We start from the raw sequence: 21,595 nt of genomic DNA, 5'->3' as shown, positions 1-21,595 counted from the left end.
CATATACAGTTATCATAAAAAAAAACACCACGAGCATAACAAAATGAACACAATTATTGTTAATGAAATTAAATTCCAAAGACATGTGGGGTCGAATAAAATCATCTTAAACTGAAGTACACCCTAACAAAATGTTTCAATTACTTCCTGTTACAAGTAAGTTCAAATTAGGTTGATCTCAACCAACATGTTTATTTATATTTGTGATCTCATTTGTAAACTTTACCAGGTGAAAGGGAAATCCCCGTATGGAAATAATAAATTTCAATTCAATTCAAGATGATTTGAATGAGAAGAGAAAGCTCAAACAAGTATATTAAACTTATTTCATTATTATCTGATGTAAAATAAGAAAGTGATAATATCTCAAAGATTCACTAAATTTTACAAAACTGTTATGCATAACATTTATGCATCATTATCCATATTACCATGCAAATGAATTAATGAGTATAGATCACACAATCATTATTTTCTTTGCAGTGTGCTGAATAAAAAATAAAAGAATTCTGTGTCTTTTTTTTAGATTCGAGAAAAATTATGACGAATCTACATATCCAAGACCGAGTCATCCATGCTTAATATTGTCACTGATATAAAACTAATAGAAATATTAAATAAAATATTTGAAATAATACAACTCAGTTAGCGAGTGTATTACGTCAATGTTTTCCTTATTTTTTATACCACACGTTTCCCCAAAATAAGCGAATGCTGTAACTTTCTTATTTCACATCAGATCCTGATACTTTCTCAGCGATAGTTTCGATTCATTTTGTTCTTTTCATTCAAATCAACTTGTTCGTGTGGAAGAACGTTGCTTTTAAAATGGGCAAAGTCTAATATGCGGCGTATTGGAATACTTTTATCACGCTAATCAGACTCGTTTGAAGAATTACTGCTCTCACTGGAACCACCGGAACTACTGGAACTACCGGAACCACCGGAACCACTGGAACCAACATTGCTTTCTTGAGTAGTAGTCGTAGTGGCGGCCGTAGTCGTAGTTGTAGTGGTTGGTTCTGTAGAGGGTTATTTGATAGAAGTGTGTGTGTGTGTGTGTGTGTGTGTGTGTGTGTGGGGGGTGTGGGGGAGGTAGTGGTTATAAGGGGGTTGGTGGAGAGAGGGTAAGGCAACAAAAAATTGAAATGTATTACATAAAACGCAGAAATATATAAAGATGACAAAAATGTTTGAGGCTATTTAGATCATTTGCCACATTGAGAAGTGATCAGGAATTCAATTAGTAAACGAAAAAAAAATGAAATAGACGGAGATGACTAATATAAAAGAGACAAGTGAGACACTGAGAATGGTCTGAAAGACAAAATAAACAATGCAAAACCACAAATCTGACAAATCTGTGTATTTTGACTGAGCAATGTGCTCGAATTTTACCTGAAATTCCATTCTGGAAATGCATAGGGCCTAAATTGCTGTACATGATCATGATGATAGTAATAATGTTATTTCTCGACTCATATTTCTGTCAATCGCAGTAGTCCGAATAGCCGACAACTACAACATGTTTCTATATCCATGAACATTTCTCATGCTGACGTAGTCATAACAATCGAGTTATAGTTTGCAGATAATGCATACATCTTGTTTTATATTTTTAAAAAGAAGTGTGACGGTATAAATGGAAATATCAGTTTAGCACAATATCTATTTTGACAGTGAATTTAATATAGGAAAACAACTATGTTGAAAAGTATTTGTCAGGTAAAAAGAAGGGCTTCTGCAGCTGAGGTCTAGTCGATAATGGGTAGTTTCGGAACTTATCACCACTCGAGATGGATAGCGCTATCAATCACCCGTCATGATAGATCACACGTATAAATGATTGATCGCAATTTGTGATGCAGTAACGCCGATGATAATGTGTGTTATAAACAAAAGTTTCTCTCCTGGAGTTATGCTTTTTATAACAGCTCCATGTCTCTAATATGGAAACTTTAAAATTCCAACCAGGGCACCGTAACTCAAAGATCAATCGCTAAATAAACTGACCAATCAATATCAATGTTACACGCGCATTAGGTTTAAAATACTGACCAGGGACCAATCAGTGAGGTTCTTTCATGTTTACAATCCATCGCAAACCTTTCTGTTACGGAGCCCAGATGTTTGGGTTTGGACAATCATCCCTCACCACGTCCACATCCCATATGAAAGATGATTGTGTGATATGATCTTAGACCTCACTGTATAACGAGTGAGAGATGATGCCATGAATATAATCTTGTATCCGAGATCGTCTAATCGATTCTGATCGTCTCTTTCTCAGAGTGCAGACATATAGGTCATGGCATATTATAATCTCTTTTAAAAATCATCTGACGTTCTCTCCCACGGGATGTAGACATGACAAGATCCGAGATCTTGTCATCCGATCATCTCTCGCGCAGGATGATGTAGACAATGATGAGATACAAGATCTTGTCATCTGACCATCTCAACATGATGTAGACATGACGAGATCCGAGATCTTGTCATCTGATCATCTCTCTCACAGATGTAGATATGACGAGATCTTAGATCTTTGTCATTTCATCATCTATTTCTCAGGTTATTGACAGAGGTCTAAGATCATAACATCTTAATATCTCTTTCTCAGGATGCAAACAAACAGAACGAGATGATTATCTGAACATTTGGGTGGAACTTTTAAACTTCCATATTCAATATACATGTATTGCTATAGCATGAAATGCTCCTAGCTGATCACAACTGATTATGTCTGAGTGGTACTTTGATAGTGCTGTATCATTTGCATTAAACTACGACGGATAATATCTCGTCACAGTACACAAAACATGCATTGTGCACTGTGACGAATCATACAATGTCCACAATATGGACTGTAACATGTGTTACCTACCTGAAAGACAATCATGAACATACTTGATCGCCCATGTGTAATACTGATCACACTGGTGAATGATAGCGCGATCTATCTCGTGTGGCGATTGCATCTCAAAACGAATGGTAGAAAAGAAAAACACTCGAAAATAATTAATGGAAGGATTCCTCTATACTTACCCACAACTGTAACAGTAAATGAACATGTGCCTTGGTTTGATGAACTGTCCGTGGCTGTCACAGTAACTGTCGTTTGACCCAGAGGAAAGGTGTCTCCTGGTCCTAGTGGGGCATAGGTTAATGTTGGTGAAGGGTCGAAATTGTCTGTCACAGTCGCCGTGAATGTTACAGTTGTTGAATCGGTGGTGAAGTCAGCCGGGCATGTGACAACAGGTTCCTGATTGTCTGACAAAGTAAAATGATGAATACAAAATGCAAAAATCAATGACAGTTTTCACTAGACAATTGGAATATGTTCAATTCTATTCATTATTGAACATTTATTTTCTTCCTATTGACATTACACAGGTTACATCAAGTTTCATATAAAATAAACAAATCAATAATATAGCAATATTACAAAGAATGTAAACACACTATATAACTTATGTACATGGAAGAAGACATAAAGCGTGGAGCGTTGTGGCCCAGTGGATTAGCCTCCGGACTTTGAAACAGAGGGTCGTGGGTTCGAATCCCAGTCATGGCGTAATTTCCTTCAGCAAGAAACTGATCCACAATGTGCTGCACTCAACCCAGGTGAGGTAAATGGGTACAGGTAGGAAGTAATTCCTTAAGAAGCTGTGTGCGCTCTGAACGCCTAGCTTAGCCAGGTAATACAGGAGCGCCTTGAGCACCTAACAAGGTGGATATGTGCGCAATATAAATACCATTTATTACTACTATTATTATTATTATTATAAAAAAAACAGAAAGCATGCAGGTGATTGTTTGGGGATACGCCTGAAACTAAACAACAAAATACACAAAGAAGGGCTAGAGATGGGAAAGAAATAGAAAAGAAATAATAGCTGATATAAGTTATCATAAATTAAACAGGGCCCTCTGGAATGATTGTTGAAAGACAACAAAAGGAAACTTCCCATTTTGTTTGAATCATAATCAAATTATTTGATATTGAATTCATTCTTCATACCAACAAAAAATACAACAACATAAATAAAACCAAAACCTTTGAGATATTTTGGTTTCTTCGCTCGCATACAAAATTGGGTTATTACGTTAGTGACTTCTTACCTCCTATGAATAAAAGCCTGCTTACAAAGAACAAAAAAGACCTGATATTATTCGTTGAAGAAAAACAAAAACAATGCTAATGATTTGAAAAAAATGCGTTGACAAATTCGGGGGTTGCAAGAGCAGAAAATATTCATGAAAGAATCTGACAAGTATATAGGTCCTACGTCCTTAACATCACAACCTAAAACATCCATCATACTGTGAAAAAAAGTTTTATGATGGATCTGAAATTTCGTTACAAAATATTTTATTTTGTTGATTAATTTTGTATGGAAAACACCAATACGCATTTAGGGCTTTGTTTTTAAAATATGGCATATATTTTTAAATAAAGATATGCACATTTTATAAAAATATGCAGTTTAGGTCACACGCTGCTCAGAATGAATGTCACACGGGTAATCTGTGTCATACATGTAGCGTGGACATTACACGAAACTATATGAACAGAATGTTCTGAGCGAATGGCACATAGCGACAATCTTCGTCAGAGTGCGGACATAATGCGAAAGTATATGAACACAATGTTCTGAACGAATGGCACATAGTGGCAATCTTCGTCATAGTGCGGACATAATGCGAAAGTATATGAACACAATGTTCTGATCGAATGGCACATAGCGACAATCTTCGTCAGAGTGCGGACATGATGCGGAAGTATATGAACACAATGCTCTGAACGAATGGCACATAGCGACAATCTTCGTCATAGTGCGGACATAATGCGAAACTATATGAGCACAATGTTCTGAACGAATGACACATAGCGACAATCTTCGTCATAGTGCGGACATAATGCGAAAGTATATGAACACAATGCTCTGAACGAATGGCACATAGCGGCAATCTTCGTCATAGTGCGGACAATGCTCTGAACGAATGGCACATAGCGGCAATCTTCGTCATAGTGCGGACATAATGCGAAAGTATATGAACACAATGTTCTGAACGAATGGCACATAGCGGCAATCTTCGTCATAGTGCGGACATGATGCGAAACTATATGAGCACAATGCTCTGAACGAATGGCACATAGCGGCAATCTTCGTCATAGTGCGGACATAATGCGAAAGTATATGAACACAATGTTCTGAACGAATGGCACATAGCGGCAATCTTCGTCATAGTGCGGACATAATGCGAAAGTATGAACACAATGTTCTGAACGAATGGCACATAGCGGCAATCTTCGTCATAGTGCGGACATAATGCGAAAGTATATGAACACAATGTTCTGAACGAATGGCACATAGCGACAATCTTCGTCATAGTGCGGACATAATGCGAAAGTATATGAACACAATGTTCTGAACGAATGGCACATAGTGGCAATCTTCGTCATAGTGCGGACATGATGCGAAAGTATATGAGCACAATGCTCTGAACGAATGGCACATAGCGGCAATCTTCGTCATAGCATGGACATTACGCAAAACTATAATATGAACACACTGTGCTCCTCACGGAGTGGGCATTGTGTGAACATAATTTCATAAATGAGTTTCACAGTGTTGCGATTCCCTTTCAAATGTGTTAACTATAATTTAATTATGTGAACACATCACGCGTTTCGATATAACACCGAGAAGAAGATAGATCGTAAAGCGCGAATTGTTTCACGATGTGGCAACTTTGCGTTAGTACTGTGCGACACCGCAACACACATTTAGTACGTATTTAACTCTATGAACACACCTTGATTACACTATGGTCACGCTTGACTATGTACGAGTTGACTGCTAGTATATTAACATACATCTGCGTCTCTCAATAGGAAAGTAGATACTACTACTTTGTTAAATTTGCGAGATTATGTAAACAAAGGACTAGAAATAAGCTAAACTTTCCACCAAGTTGGGTTTTGACATTTCTGACGAAGTTTCAACTTTCAAAATAAACCTAATTATTCATAATGTAATTCCAAAATACAATCAAGACTTATGAAAAAATCGATACAACGGCTATTGTTGGCTTTGATAGGTTATAAAGAATTTATTACTAGGTGGGATTGTCAAACAAACATTACACAATCACGATAATACATTAAGGCGAGACAAAATTACAGACTTCAAGTTAAATTACTATACATGGTATGTACGTGTAAACCTGTCTTCATACAATGTGATATTTCATTTACAAGAAACAAAGTGTTAACACAGTTATAATCTAAAATCATAAGTCATGTAAGTGAAAAGAACAAACGACAACATAATTTCTTGTATGTTTCTTACTTAAACATATATAGGCCTACACATACATGCTTTATCCAAATTCAACGGATGTTCAAGCAGTCTTCTTCTTTCATGTCTTCATTTGCTCCTTGTACTCGATGTGGAAAAGAGTGCCCAATCTTTTTTCCATGCAGTTATGCTCACTTAATCAATGGAAAAGAATATCCTTGACAAGTATGTTGGATCTTCTCAGATTGAAAATTCTGGATTCTTGAGGAAATGGCGATAATAATGTAGTAGAAATCATTGCGACAACATTGTGTCCTGTAGTGTAGATTTTCAGATGTATGTCAAAGCACTTTAATCGGTAGTCCAGCTGTCCATGTCCATGCATATGTCAACTACAGTTCATCCTGGTCTCCAATTCTCTTATGTGATTCTTGATGATCTGTCAAGGATCGGCCATGAAGAGGGCGCTCTAGTCATTAGGTGAATTAGTCAAAGGGTATACCCAACCCTAAGTAACAGCTTGATACACATACTGTTACTTCATACGATACGATATTGCAAGTTGCTAGAAGGTATCCGTTAAAGGCCATATCGGAAGCCAAAACATTATGCTATTGGAAAGTTGTGAAGAATCAGAACAAAACAACGCAAGCTTCATGTATTTTCAGTGCTTACCAGCTAGGGATTTTACTTTATAAGCACTCGAATTTGTGATTCTCGATAATGGACTTCACTGCGCGAAATGTAATTATGACGTGATCCTATAAGTGGTCGATTTATTTTCATTTCGTCCAATGCCGATTCGTCTAATTGCCAACTCTTCTATTACTAGTATCATTTGGTCTACCGTCAGTTCGTCCAATATCCACATGGTCTAATTGACATTTCGTCCACTCACCATTTCGTCTAATATTCAGTTGGTCCAGTGGCCATTTATCCATATACCGTTTGGCTAAGTGTTAATTGGGCAAAATGAATGAAAACTAAAGAAATATAAAACCAATTGGTTGTGAGACGAAATGGTTGTAGACGAACTGGTGATTAGACGAAGTGATGACTGGACCAAATGCTTATTGGACCAAATGGTTATTAAACATGTCGATGGATGGGATGGCATTGGACTAAATGAAGATAGACCATGTGGTGAGTGGACAAGTTAGTGGACAAATTGATTATTACCGCGTGGTCGGAGTTGAGATTACGCGCGTTTGCATGTAGCAAAATTGATTTTGTTTTCCAATTGCACATTTGACATTTTAGGGACAATACGCACAGAAAACAACATTTCCTGCCTATATCGGTGAAACCCAAGCTCTCGAACTTATTTCTTCCAAGAATTATTCGCTGCTTATTTGGGGCAGTTTTTTTTACCCATATCTGCATTGAGTATTTACCTGACATAGCAGTTATGGCCAAACAAGAGTTAAAACAAAAGAAGAAAATAAATCACAAAAATATGTTTTAAAATAATTCAAAAGACATTTCTCTTTGCAAATATTCTAAAAATATTTGTGAACTGGAGAACAACAAAGTATTGTGACTTTTCTTTATGCAAGCGCAAGCAATTACAGCGGCATGATTTCAGGGAACTTTTGAATAGCACAATGATATCCATTTTCGATATTTGCAAATTAAAACATTTCTCAAAGAATTACTCAGCTGGTAAGCTTTAAGAATGTATGGAACTGACTTTGTTGTATTTTGTAGTATGGCTTATCAGCTGGTGTATGATTTGTCAGTTTAATAATCTCGCTTCCAATAAGGTATTTCAGAGCAACATGAATTAAGGTCACTCACCTTCGACGGTAACAGTAAATGAACATGTGTCTTGGTTTGATGAACTGTCTGTGGCTGTCACAGTAACTGTCGTTTGACCCGGAGGAAAGGTGTCTCCTGGTCCTAGTGGGTCATAGGTTAATGTTGGTAAAGGGTCAACATTGTCTGTCACAGTCGCCGTGAATGTTACAGTTGCTGTCGTTGAGGTGAAGTTAGCCGGGCATGTGACTGCAGGTTCCTGATTGTCTGACAAAAAGATAAAATTGATAACACTTGCAAAATATATGACGACCTTCCGGTAGACCAATGAAATTGAAGAATATCATCACCAACTTGAATAAGCAACTTATTATTACAGATTATGAAACAATGACTTCGAAAATGATTGAGGAAGAGGGGGCAACAACATTTTGTTTGGTTGGACAACGGGAGCCGTTGTTATTGTTGTTACATGTCCTTTGAATAGGCAAACTAGTCAGTTTTTAGTATTGTTGCCTTGTTAATTTGCTTTCTCAAGCTCTTATCTTAATTGGAGTGCAACAGGGTACCATCCTGTCACCTCTTGTGATCGGTAAGCGACGTTGGGAAAAGATTGGAACAGCCATACAATACTGCGAAATAAATATATTTGATCCGGATTTTTCCAACTGTACGACCCGGGGGGGGGGGGCACTTCCATTCAGAAGTGGATACCATGCGCGACCATGGGGTCTCGAAAAGCACCCTAAACACGTAATTTCCATATTCTGAAAATGCACCCCTTAACAGGTATTGGCGTGTGAAACCCTATACCCTTAACAAGTATTGGAAACAAAACGACACTCTTGGCAAATATTCCCTGAAATGAACCCCTAAACAAGCACAGGAATGTTTTATTGTTACGGGTCCTTCGGTTGTCGGCTTTACCTTATTTGGTTTAGTACGACCCCATCTTCTACACCTCGCGCAAATCGGACTCTAAACACGAAGTGTTGGGGCAAAAAGGACATCCTTTATAAAACATTTGAATTTTGTTTTATCATCCCCGCAAATTCGACCCTAAACACGTAATTTTCCTAGCAAAATAGATACCCTTTTTTCATTATTTTTGTGTTTTTGACACCCTTGTCACGTTACGTACGTAACGTTCCCTATCGTGAAAAAGACATCCTTTTTACGTGTTTTTTTTGGTCGCGCATGGTATCCACTCGTCAATGTAAGTGGCCCCTCCGGGCTGTACCAACATGGCACTGAAGTAAGGGAAAATATTGGTTTGAGATTCAATAAGAGAAATTCTAGTAATCAGAAATTTAATACATAACACGAGTAAATAGAAGTGAGACCAAAATACTTCTAGCGACTGATAGGACTACCCCCTTCAAATAACAAACAAAACTATGGGAATATTTTTTTCGCCCTCTCCTCCATTGGCGAAAGCTGGATCTGTCCTGGAAACGGCCCCAACGTTAGAGGTCAAGTTTTTATCTTGCCCGAGGGATTCACTACAGCCAACCCTGGGTTTTGGAATCTCCGGTTTGATCAAGAGTCTTTGTTGCATTCTCCGACTATCATTCTATTGCACTTCTCCGAAAATATATATAGAAATAAGAGTCAAGCTCTATGGAGATCGCCCTTGTTCAAACCATGGACCTATTCCGTAATAGGTTCATGTTCAAACCTCGGAAAAACAAAATAGATCCTGAGAAATACATTTCTTTTGAATTAATGTTTTTCGTGTTTTTGCCATTTGAAGTGTTATATTTATACTGAATTTTTTTTCAAGGTCAAAGCCCCCTCCCATCCAGACGACAAAATTATTCAGTCTTTAAGACAAAATCATGTATGTAATAAAGATAAGTAGACAAACAAAATATGGAAAGCGCAAATTAAGTGCGCAGATAACATTGTGCGTCGCCGTCTACATGGTCTAAATGCATTAGTCCTTCTGCTTCCACTATGTTTATTGCTATTTTCGTATATATACTTCACATCCGGTATTGAATTAATTTCGATTTGTAAGGAAAGTACATTACGAGCAATCATCGATGTTTAGCAACGTCTCTCAATATGGACCTATTACAGCAAGCTTATTTGGGACAATGGGTATACATATAAGACAGTGTAAGAGGCGCCATGGTTATGGAAGCCAAAGTAAATCACAACACCGCATGCACATTATAAAGGTAGTGGGTGTCAACTCCTGTATATAGTACCTAGCTGGGACAATGGGTAAAATGGTAAAAACTCGGAATTCTGGAGCGTGGTGGAGTGACATCGTGTAGATCATTTCCATCGTAATCACTTTCTGAACATGCCGAAGAAATACCTAAACCGGATGATAAAGAATTTTGTTCCAATGTTGGCATATTCCCCCCAAAAATTACCAAGTGTTTGTCCATGTATAGGGTCGTTTAAATCTAGATTTTGAAGACGTTGTAACTGAATGAGATAGGAGTTTCTGCGGCAGGAACAATTTGTTTAATCGCTCATAATCCACCATTATAACTGCATTGCAAACACAAGCCAAACAAATGTTACTAAAACATACAGTCATACCTCAGGCACATGTTTTAGACCTGCTTCAGACGGATCAAAACTATTACGTTATTTTCAATGATATCCTATCAGTTGGTGTTGGGTCCGTTTCGTTGGTGTGACTGTATATGCAGTGTACAACTCACATCAGGGACCCGTCTTACAAAGAGTTGCGATTGATCTGATCAATCGCAACTATGGAAAGCCAGCAAAGTCAACATAGAAATTGCATGTTTGGCCCCCAAAAATCTAGGTATGAATGTATATCCATAAATTCATTGATTTCTTGACAGTTGGGTGAGTACTCCTATGTTTACAAAGGACATTTTGCACATTTCCGGTAGAAAAAATTATGACACTGATGGATGTCCATATAGTTGCGATTGATTGGATCAATCGTAACTCTTTGTAAGACGGGGCCCAGAATTCACTTACCTAGAACAGTTACGGTAGACTGACAAGAGAAGGACAGATCTGTGTCACTGATGGTCGTGACGATGGTGTTTGCTCCGACCGGAAGTGAGAATGGTGGTCCTGGCAACGCCGGGATGGTCGAAAACTGAACAGTAGGGAGAGCAGGGTTGCCGGGCCCATGATAAAAATAGGTTACACCATCAGTTCTGACGTCAGTCGGACCGTACGTAGGGGGTGTAAACGAAAACGTAGATGAGTCGGGATCGGTGTTACTTGTTTCACTGAAATCTGGGCAGTTACTGACAGGTAACTCAGTGACTGTTGGAAAGTGAAAGAATGACGAGAATTGAATTCGGCAAGGTTTAGCTTCAAGGCTCTAGAACAAATTTTTGCAATAAAATGATTAAAAATCTCTTAGTAATAGTATATCTCTCCAGAAAGAAGTGGGTATCTAAGTACTTAATTCGTGTTGATAATCTGGAGAATATCCACTTGATTATTCAAACCATGTAGCCCCAAAAGATAATTTTTAATTTTAACAGTATAATTTATGTTGATAAATGAATTAGAAAGACAAATACATCATTATTCTTGTCTCTAATAGAAAACCACATTTCTATACAAGTGAAACGTTTCTGGCAGTCTCACCTGTATTAAGCAATTCAATTGCTGACTTGGAAAACAAGCAGGATGAATAATCAGTCACCAAAAAACCCCATTCATATGATGATAAAATGCTAAGATCATTGATACTAAATTATCTTTAAAATCGATCGTGTGACCTGAAACTCATGTAAAATGATTAGTGAGACTTTATAGCCTTTATGTCGAAGTTTATAGATAAATTTTCTTTCAAATTTAGGACACGATTTTATGATAACAGTTAAAACAAATTACCTGAGCTTAATAGGATTTCATTGTTGGTACCACAACATAGTATGGTCAAAGTTCATGGATCCTTAATGACATTTGGCCTTAATCATGTGACCTAAATCTCACGCCAGTTCCCTGTTAATGAGACTTTAAACCTTCGCTCCTCTGGTACTCTTGTTGCTTACAAGCATTCTGCTTTCTTAGCAATAGTGTACAAAATCACCTCTATTGGGCTCTACAGTGCATGCGTATCAAAAAAAAGTTTACACTTCGAAAAAGCTCTGGGAATTAAAAAATGGACAACATATGGGTAATTTTTTGACATATAATCTTGGGTTCGGGTCTCATCTATCCAATGAAAGTAAATACTTTGACAGAATTTTACACTTGACTAAGCACTGTCCATTTTTGTGAAGCTCGCAGAAATCTGTTTGCGCAGAAATGCTTGTTTTCACGCAGTGTCAAGGGGAAAGGGCGAAATCAAACTTACCCTGCGATACATTTTTCCTACATTTCCCTTGCACTTTTAGTCAATTAAGATAAAACAGATACATTCAAGCTTTTTTAAACAAATTTGCCACCCAAATTGAAATTTCAACACTTAGTAAGCACAACTTTTACCCTTTTTGTGCCAGCTGGATCTGATGACATAACTGAATCGGAACAAAAGTTTACATCAGACATCTCCAGCACTTTTTCACCAAGTTTTTATTATTTAAAGTGGGTTGACATTTAATTTTTCATTTAATACTTGTTTCTCCACACTTTTCCCAAGCTTGACAATGATTAACAAAATGAAAATCAAGCCTAATTCATTTTATGTAAATCACAGCTCAGTGTAAATCAAATATCGTCTTGATGGCCTTGGTGTGTGGGGGAGTGGGGCGGGGCGCAATGCACTCTTCGGAGTGTATTGGGCAAGGAAACGACAAGTTAAAAGAGGTCAAAGATATCTTCAAAGTTCTGCGCAAATCATTTTTCACTAACTTTTCAAAAGTGGTGCTCACTCAAGCGGAAATATTTTTCGATAGTTATATCGTCATTTGCTTAAATGGATCTGTACCAATGTTAAAATGTGGAAAAATCTTCAGGATATTACAAATGTATAATTTTACAGGATTTTTTCAAAGTGTAATCTTTTTTTTGATACGCACTGTATATCAGTGTTATAAAAAAATGTTATAACCAAAGGTACAAGCAATGAGGGGGGGGGGGGGGGTAGGAGTCCAGTCTCGGCACAGGCTAATTTGATACCCGCGTCAAGAGATAAGGTTGATTTCTTGGCACAATTTCCGGTTAATTTCTTAGCACAATTTCTTTGTTACGCTATGTCTTTTCTCATTCGCAACGTCATTTCGGGTTGCGATTCAACTATAATTGTTACGTTTATATAGCACTTCATGCGTTGGGTTCTAAGTGCTTTACATTGTAATTATTCATACCTCAGTCATAGGATCCATCACTGTTCCACACATAAAGTGCACCATCTCCATTCCCTGGAGAGTATTCTAGCCCGACAACACTTTATCGATGCATGCATACGCGCCAATCTAATCACATGGACATTCACATCTTACCGGGTACCCATTTAACACCTGGGTGGTGAGTGACAATTGCGGATAAATGCCTCACCAGAGGACGTTATCGCCGGGTGGGATCCCGGGGTGGGATTGGAACCCACGATCTAAGGGTCAAGTGACTGATCCACTATAATACACCACGATAAATCCTCTCAAATGTTTAACGTTTGTTCATTATGAATATCATTTATGAATTAACAAGTTTGTTAGAGCCTTTCTCTGGATGTGAATGGCTCAACATACCTTATACATTGACTGAGATAAAAAATTATATTAGTTATTTTCAAGTTAACGCTAATTAGAAATCAGACTGAGAGAGTGGATCGTGTTCGCGCAATTAAAGGGTTCTTCTCATGCACTATACACGCCAGTTATGGTTGCAAATTTTGTTTTGCAGATTATGCCATTTATGGTGTATTTCTGAGGCATGTGCTTGACAGCAGGCTATACTGAAAAATCTCTGGTATTGATTTAACACCAGCTCGGAATCTATAAATGTCCACAACAGAGAAGTATTGAAGCAACACCAGTTTGGAATCAAACCGATGCTGTTTTAATACTAATTTGTGTTGTATATCTGGTGTTAGACTAATAGCAAACCGATGTTGTTTAACACTTCTCTGCTGTGGACATATATAGATTTTGGGCTAATGCTAAATCAACACCGGAGTTTTTGCAGTGTATGTAGAAATCGAGTGACTCACCCCCCCCCCCCCCCCTGCATACTACTTCGGTTTTTTAGGACTTTAAAGGGATGGTCCGGGCTGAAAGTATATAGCTTAATAAATAGAGTAGAATTCACTGAGCAAAATGCCGAAAATTTCATCAAAATCGGATAACAAATAAAGTAATTGAATTTTAAAGTTTAGCAATATTTTGTGAAAGCAAACGTCATGAATATTCATTAGGTGGGCTGATGATGTCACATCTCCACTTGTTCTTTTGTATTTTGTTATTTGAAATTAGGATTATTCATTTTTTTTCCTCCAAGCACTAGAAAAATTGGATTGACAACTTATTTAGTGCATTAGATATTTATTGCTGCAACTTATTTTATTATAAGGGAGACATATTATTCACAAAAGAATGAAATAATGAAAAAAGTAGGATTTTATGTAATAACATAAGAAAACGGAAAGTGGAGACGTGACATCATCAGCCCACCTAATGAATATTCATGACGACCGTTTTCACAAAATATTGCTAAACTTTAAACTTCAATAACTTTATATTATTTGTTATCCGATTTTGATGAAATATTTTCAGCATTTTGCCGCAGTGTATTAGGATATAAATATTTTCAGCCCGGACCATCCGTTTAAGGGAGTAACGTGGATTATTAGCTTAATGATATTATTCATGTTATTATTAATTAAACAATCCATCAGAATTATGGCAATCTATCTGTTTATTAGTATCAGAAGAAGAAGTCAGAGGAGGAGGAAAAAAAGAAGGAGGAAAAGAAGAAGAAGAAGTCAGAGGAGGAGGAAAAAGAAGGAGGAGTAGTCAGAGGAGAAGGAGAAGACGAAGACGGAGAAGAAGAAGAAGGGAAGAAGAAGAAGACGCAGATCAAGAACGAGAGTAAGAGAGATGAATTCTTACGTGGATTGATGATGTCAATAACACATGAGGAAGGGTTTCCACAAGCATCTTCAACGGTCACGGTAAGTGGAGTAGCGCCACTTGGAAAGATGGTTCCAGATCCTGAAGGTGATCCGACAGGCGGATCATATTCGGGTTCAGTAATTGGTGGGTTTGCATCCACGGCCATGTAGTGACCCGCAGCCATGCTTACACCAAAGAAAGTGTTTGGCACGGAAGCGGGTAACGTGATACTATCTATGCACGTTAACATAGGCCCGTCAGTATCTGTATGGATCAAACCGAATAAAAACGTACATCAATAACATACATCGTTTGAAAAACCGCATCTTATAATTATGACATCCAACCTTGTCTACTTGTATAAACATGGACCTATTACGATTAGTAATCGTAATAGGTCCATGGTATAAATTATAATACGTATGTGTCGCGGTCGAGACCCCCCATTTTCAGCGTAAATTAAGTTCCAGAGCATTACCAATTTAGAAAGCCATGAAAATTACTATTCCCCCCAGTTCGAAAGAACCTCGAATTGTGTGGTTTTCGTAGTTTCTCCCTCTTTCTTGCCGATATAGTGCTAGCCGGGGTAATATCTTTTTATGTAAAAAGCAATGTTGTCGTGCCTTGATGCTCGGCCTTGACCTTAAGGCGCCTTAATGCCTACTTTTTCAAAGCCTTGGCCTTGAGAGGGCCTTGGCCTTGGTCTTGAGCCTTGAAATTTCAAGGCATTTTCGAGGCATTTTCAAGGCTTTTCAAGGCATTTTTTGTACTTTCATTTATTTTTATATAAGTAATTATAAATGTTATTATTTTATTAGTAATTGTTCTGTATATTCAATGGCACTACTTCCATGCAGTCAGCAGTAGTAAGTGTACTAGCAGTGCCATGAATTGTGATTATCGCCATCATCAAGAATTATCATCATATTTATGTATGTGACAAAGAAAACAGTATGATGAATAGTAACATTGTTTATTGGTAACGTGTTGTAATCATGACTAATGATGATAATAATGATAGTAATAATCATTGAGATAAAGATTAGAGTGATTTGATGACAGGAATAATTCTGACAGATCTGACAGCTAATTTTGACAATTTTCAAAAAGAATGATAACAATGATTTTCCTTGTAGGCTATTATTTTTTTTTTGGCCAAGAAGAATGTTTTAAGTCTTAATGATATTCTGAAAAGATTTGGTAAACTTGAACACAATCTTCAATTTTGTCATATCCAAATGGGCTATGTCAATGGCATGATGAACCAAAACTTTTGAGGGGCCAAGTATGGCAGAGCAAAATTTCTGCCAAAAAATTTGAAAGCAATTGAAGTGAGCGAGTGAGCAAAGTTTTTTCCCCCTCTTACTATAAGAAAAGCTAATTTTGTGATAGATTGTGACAATATGTTAAGAAAATAATATCACACTTACTCCTTTATTCCTTTTCTAAATTTATTCTTGGTGGTGGAACTTCTCTCTCTTTGTCAGGACACGAGTCCTATAAATGACTCATTTTCAGGTCAGCATTTGAAAATTTCAACTTCTTGCCCCCCCCCCGAAAAAAATCCTTGTGGGAAAAAATGCCTCTTTTCCCAAAATCGAAAGTGCTCTTTTTTCCCAAATGAAATATGCCCTTTTAAAATGAAATACCCTTTTTTATAGTAAATTATGATACATTTTAGGTTCGAAAATCGCCAAATTTTGGATCGCGCTTGCATCATTTATTGTTTAGTACAATATTAATCCTGTTCATGGTTACAGAAATGTTTAGAATTTTCAGGTTAGAATATCACAAATTTTTGGTTCGCGTTCTGCACTTGCATCAATTATTGTTAGGTACATGTAAGGTACTTAATCTGTTCCTGCTTACATCTCGCAAGGATGCCCTATTAAAAGTGATTAGCACTGTAATTGACCAATCATCGAGTCTTTGAACTTCAGAATTGAATTTTTTTAAACCACTAACTCAAAATATCTATCTTATCAATGAGAAATCACAAAAAGGCTTTAGTCAACTTAATTTCTACAAAATACACAACTACTTCACATGGTTGATAATCTCATTTAGAAAATATCTGTTTGCACCAAATGCCAATTTTGACATGTAAGTGCCCTTTTTGGCTTTCACCCCCCCCCCCCCAAAAAAAAAGAAAATAATAATAATACATTCTGCCGCCCCTGTCGTAGGGAGTGGAGAAAGAAACAAGTTGAGAATGGTCATACCAGGATCAGGATGACCGTGGTTTATTGCAATGTAAATTGCATAAAAAAATAATAAATTATAATAAATGTAATAATAATTATATGTACAAAGGTAACTATATTATTATCTTAATATAATGTCTAAATCTGCCATGAAATTATTTTTGTGTTTCGTGTATAAAGGTCAAAATTTTTTGCTCGCTCAGTTCGCTCGCTCTCACCTATTATACTATCGAAAGTTTGAAATGCCTTGGCCTTGGCGTTGAGGTTTTCAGGCCTTGGACTTGGCCTTGGGTTTCCATGCCTTGGCCTTGGAGGTTTATGCCTTGACTACAACACTGGTAAAAAGTAAGGTATTTACTTTTGTGATGGTCACACTATGTACATTGTCATGACACGCATAAATGAATAAATAAATAAATAAAAGCTGAATAAATAAATGAATAGATAAATAAATATATAAAATAAACAAATATATAAATAAATTAGAGGAGCGCCTTGAGCACCTAAGAAGGTGGATACGTGCGCTATATACCCTTTATTGTCATTATTATACTTATTTTGTATTTATGCTGCAGTCTCGTCGGTGTGACCCTGGCAATAGACCTTGAACGGAATTCATGGACATCAGGTTTTCCCCGATTGTGAAATGGATTCCCCCCTTCCCCGATGGGAAAAGCTATAAACCTATATCTCAAGTCATCTTGTTTTTTTTTACTATTCAACTTGATCTGTTTCATTTCATCTTTATATTTTCTATTCGTGATTTGAATCCCTCTCGTTTGGACATTGTGAATATTTCACCGACGCCCAACCAATCTTTTACTGGACAACTTGGCACAAACATGCTGTAACCATGACGACAGGAAATGAAGGTTATCACTCACAAAGGGGGTCTAAATTAAGTTTTAGGCATGCTTAAATGAAATGTCAATTTGTAGTATAATGATGAGTTGATAGCTACTTACCAACAGTCAAGAACCATTAGACATTTTGGGAAATTTCGACAAAAACATTGATCAGAAATGTAAATTATATAGCCTACTAATGAAACCTTGACGTTTTCTTCGGAATTATGCTTTGTAAGAAAGCCTATATAAGACTGCGCTTACTATAACCTACTTTCACATGCCTAATATCAATGATTGAAATGAATGGTTTATCACTATTAAAATGGAATACAAATTAGGAATCGTACATAGACTAATGATCACCATTACGGGAATGACAGTCTTCTTGGTCATCTTTACATGATGTCGAACACTACGTATCATAAGCAAGAGGAACGACTGTACAGCTTTATGGATGGTCTAAAATCTCATATCTCGAGCATATTTTCACAAAGGGGTGCGATTGAATCTAATCAAATTCAATTTGAATTTGTTGCATCCTATAAGTACCCATCTTAATTTGAGTTCGATCTCGAATCAATCTCAAATCTTTGAAAGACTGGCCGAGTGTTATCAATCAAGCGAAAGATTTCAACCTTAACAGGGAGCTATACATCTTTTTTTAATCCATTAACTTAGCATATAAGTCGTGACCACTGGATACTACTTGAATTAAAAAAAGTCCTACTTGAATTAAAAAAAGTCTTTCATCGCGTTCACAACGCCTCTGGGACTGAAAACATGTTACGATAAAACTTGCATGTTTTAAACAGGGGAGGAAATCTCTCCCAAAAGGCAGGGGAGCAAGGGGCTGGAAAATTTGTCAAGCAAAAAAAAGGGGGGTTTCACACCAAATTTTAGGTAATTTCGACAAAAAATATATTTTACAAGCAAAAAAAAAGGTTATCATCCAAAAAGTAAGGTCATCTCGTCCTAAAATACATGTTTTATTTTGATTATGGATGATGTATTTTTACTATCATGAAAGACCAAAAATAGTAGGGGGTACATTTGATATTGCGCCCCCCTGTACCCCTGGGATTTCCGCTCATGGTTTTAAAACTACTGAAATAATTCGATTTGATTTGCAGCTGTTGGCAAATTTGTAATAGAAATTGTTCATTTCTTAAACATGTCTTATAAATGAAATGGGACCCATGTCATGTAATAACCTTTTGAAAAATAAGTCCTCGAATAGAGTAGACAAAAACGATACTTATTTGGTTATGAAAATGCTTTCACGATCATAATACATCAGTCACATTTGACCGTATTGCGAGTCGAAAACGGCTCTTTGAACGTTTTTTGTTCCAGCTTCATGTTTAGGTGGTTTGAATAAGAAAATGAATTAAACGGTTGCTTTGTACTCGCCGTACAGCGGCCGTAGGGGAAATGTGGCTGCTGCAGCATAAACTAAGTCTACATGGTCTATGTCAAAAGCTTTACATTAACTGATATATAGGCCTAATGCATACTTATTTGAATACCTAACATACTAGAATACTTTCTAGAAAAATCTAAGGGTTGGAGCATGGACCCTACTAGACTAAAGGATAAGAGTCTTGTAATTATGGTAGAATTAATGTTCTGGTAGCGAAATTGATAGATTGTCCAGTATCGACTATGATTTTTTATTCGGGATTCATGAACTGACGGTAATAATCAATAGAATCACAATTATCTCTATAACTACACTTTTTTTATTAAAGATTACCAGAATGTCATAATAAATTCGTAGATTTAGCTATTAGATCATACAGATAGAACATTTATTATCAAAATAATAGATCTTGATAAACTGAACAGCAATGTATTCAACAATATATAGCTATGTATGAGCCACCATGCACATGTTACTGACAACATTTGGTTAACATTACTTCAAACATTCAAACAAAACCTGTGTAATTTCATTTAAATTACCACTTTGATTTTCCAAGTTTTGCAGCTCAAGGCGCATAAGGAGCTAAGAGTTAAATAAAAAAGTTTTTAGAAGATTTTGGACAGCTTCGACATAGGTACATTTTTGTATGTCTTCAGGAAGGCTATTCCACAAAGTCAGGCGTGCAAAATGGGAAGGTAAACTCAGGTATAGGCCTATATACTTGGCCCATTTTGAGAACGCTTAGATTACAAAGAGTCACCATCCAGTAAAAAAAAATCGGTCAATCATCAGGAAGTGACTATGAATTGAATTAGCAATCAACTATTTCGAACAATCAATCAAAGAAAATAAAATAAAATAATAATCGTCTTACCTTCTCCACATTGTCCCTCTATGGATGGAATCCTTGTAAGGAGAAGAAAAACTGCTAGTTGTAAGACACAATGATGAATCTCACGAAGAAATTTCGGAAAATGCGTATCCATGGTTTTTATGCATATATACACAGCGAGCAAATACAAATTCCAATTTCGATATAAAGGAGCAGTATAGGCGCAGCAACGTCACTAATGTGAAAAATTGATAAAAATCGAGATTTAAGAAACGAGAAGCAGGATTTCCCCCTAAATCACTTTGTTCCTTTCCGTTCTGCTTAAGGTGTTGTCCTTTACCCAATTTCAAAATGGATTTCTAATAATTGTTATTGTGAATGTGTTTCCAAAGAATGGCCCACTCAGGTGAGCAGTGTAATAGCAATAATATTTCCCCTTTATTCAGACAATATAATGATGACTGACACACGCATTATTATGACGTCATTTTGTGGCGAGGTAAATGAGGGAAATAAGGCTAATCTCTGTCAGTGAATAATGCGAGCTCCATGGTCATGATTGTTTTATGCTCCGTCGACTGATCGGTGTTTTGGCACAAAAATTGATTAGTCTGTGAATAGAGACTCATATGTTAAACATGTCAGGAAACGAAACGAGGATTGGCCGTTGACATGATTGAGGGGGTATAGTCCCGGGGGTTGATTTCATTTGTAAGCTGCAATATTTCGGGGGGGGGGGGTAATCGATTAAACTGAAGCTCTATTTCTGTTCCGTCATCAATGCGGAATGTAAAACGTGAATGCCACCATCTTTTCGAGGAAATGAAATGTTTGTTTTCTGCTTGTTTTTTTTTCAAGAACAATAAAGTGCCAATCAAAGTACAAATTCTGGTGATGAGGCGCAAGCTAGAGCTTAAGCAGAAGTAATGATAATAATAGTAATAATAGATTCAAGATTTATATTTATATTCTATGTCTGACAATACTATTGTAAGCGCTTTTATATTTGTGTGTATAGCGTACATATGTATATGAAATTATTATCACTATTATTATTATTAAAATTGATATTTTTAATATTGTTATTACTATTACTATTATTATTATTATTATAATTATTATTACCATTGTCATTCCGATCAGAGTGGAGATGTTGTAGAGGTAATTATTTCGAGTGGAGTATCAATCTACCCTCCCTTGATTGAATGTATAGAATTAAAG

General features: G+C 36.6%; 1 protein-coding gene across 1 annotated transcript; it reads right to left on the bottom strand.

Annotated features, from left to right (window-relative positions):
• Window positions 1–873: 873 nt before the first annotated feature.
• Window positions 874–20,882, bottom strand: LOC121431108 (hyalin-like). The gene is made up of 6 exons (XM_041628609.1): window positions 20,417–20,882; window positions 15,065–15,331; window positions 11,031–11,327; window positions 8,103–8,327; window positions 3,046–3,270; window positions 874–1,022 (listed from the first exon to the last, which is right to left on the bottom strand). Exons 1-6 carry the CDS (start codon window positions 20,526–20,528, stop codon window positions 874–876), a joined length of 1,275 nt encoding a protein of 424 aa, XP_041484543.1. The 5' UTR covers window positions 20,529–20,882.
• Between the last annotated feature and the right edge of the window lie 713 nt (window positions 20,883–21,595).

Source organism: Lytechinus variegatus, chromosome 1, assembly GCF_018143015.1.
Source record: "Lytechinus variegatus isolate NC3 chromosome 1, Lvar_3.0, whole genome shotgun sequence".
NCBI lineage: Eukaryota > Metazoa > Echinodermata > Echinoidea > Temnopleuroida > Toxopneustidae > Lytechinus > Lytechinus variegatus.
This window is presented reverse-complemented; position numbering and strand designations above follow the sequence as displayed.

Excerpts from the sequence above, each read along its gene's own strand:
- LOC121431108 (XM_041628609.1), bottom strand. The coding sequence starts at position 20,528 with ATGGATACGCATTTTCCGAAATTTCTTCGTGAGATTCATCATTGTGTC. Across the intron at positions 15,332-20,416 it reads AGAGGGACAATGTGGAGAAG|ATACTGACGGGCCTATGTTA; the intron begins GTAAGACGATTA and ends TGATCCATACAG. Across the intron at positions 1,023-3,045 it reads ATTTACTGTTACAGTTGTGG|AACCAACCACTACAACTACG; the intron begins GTAAGTATAGAG and ends AACCCTCTACAG.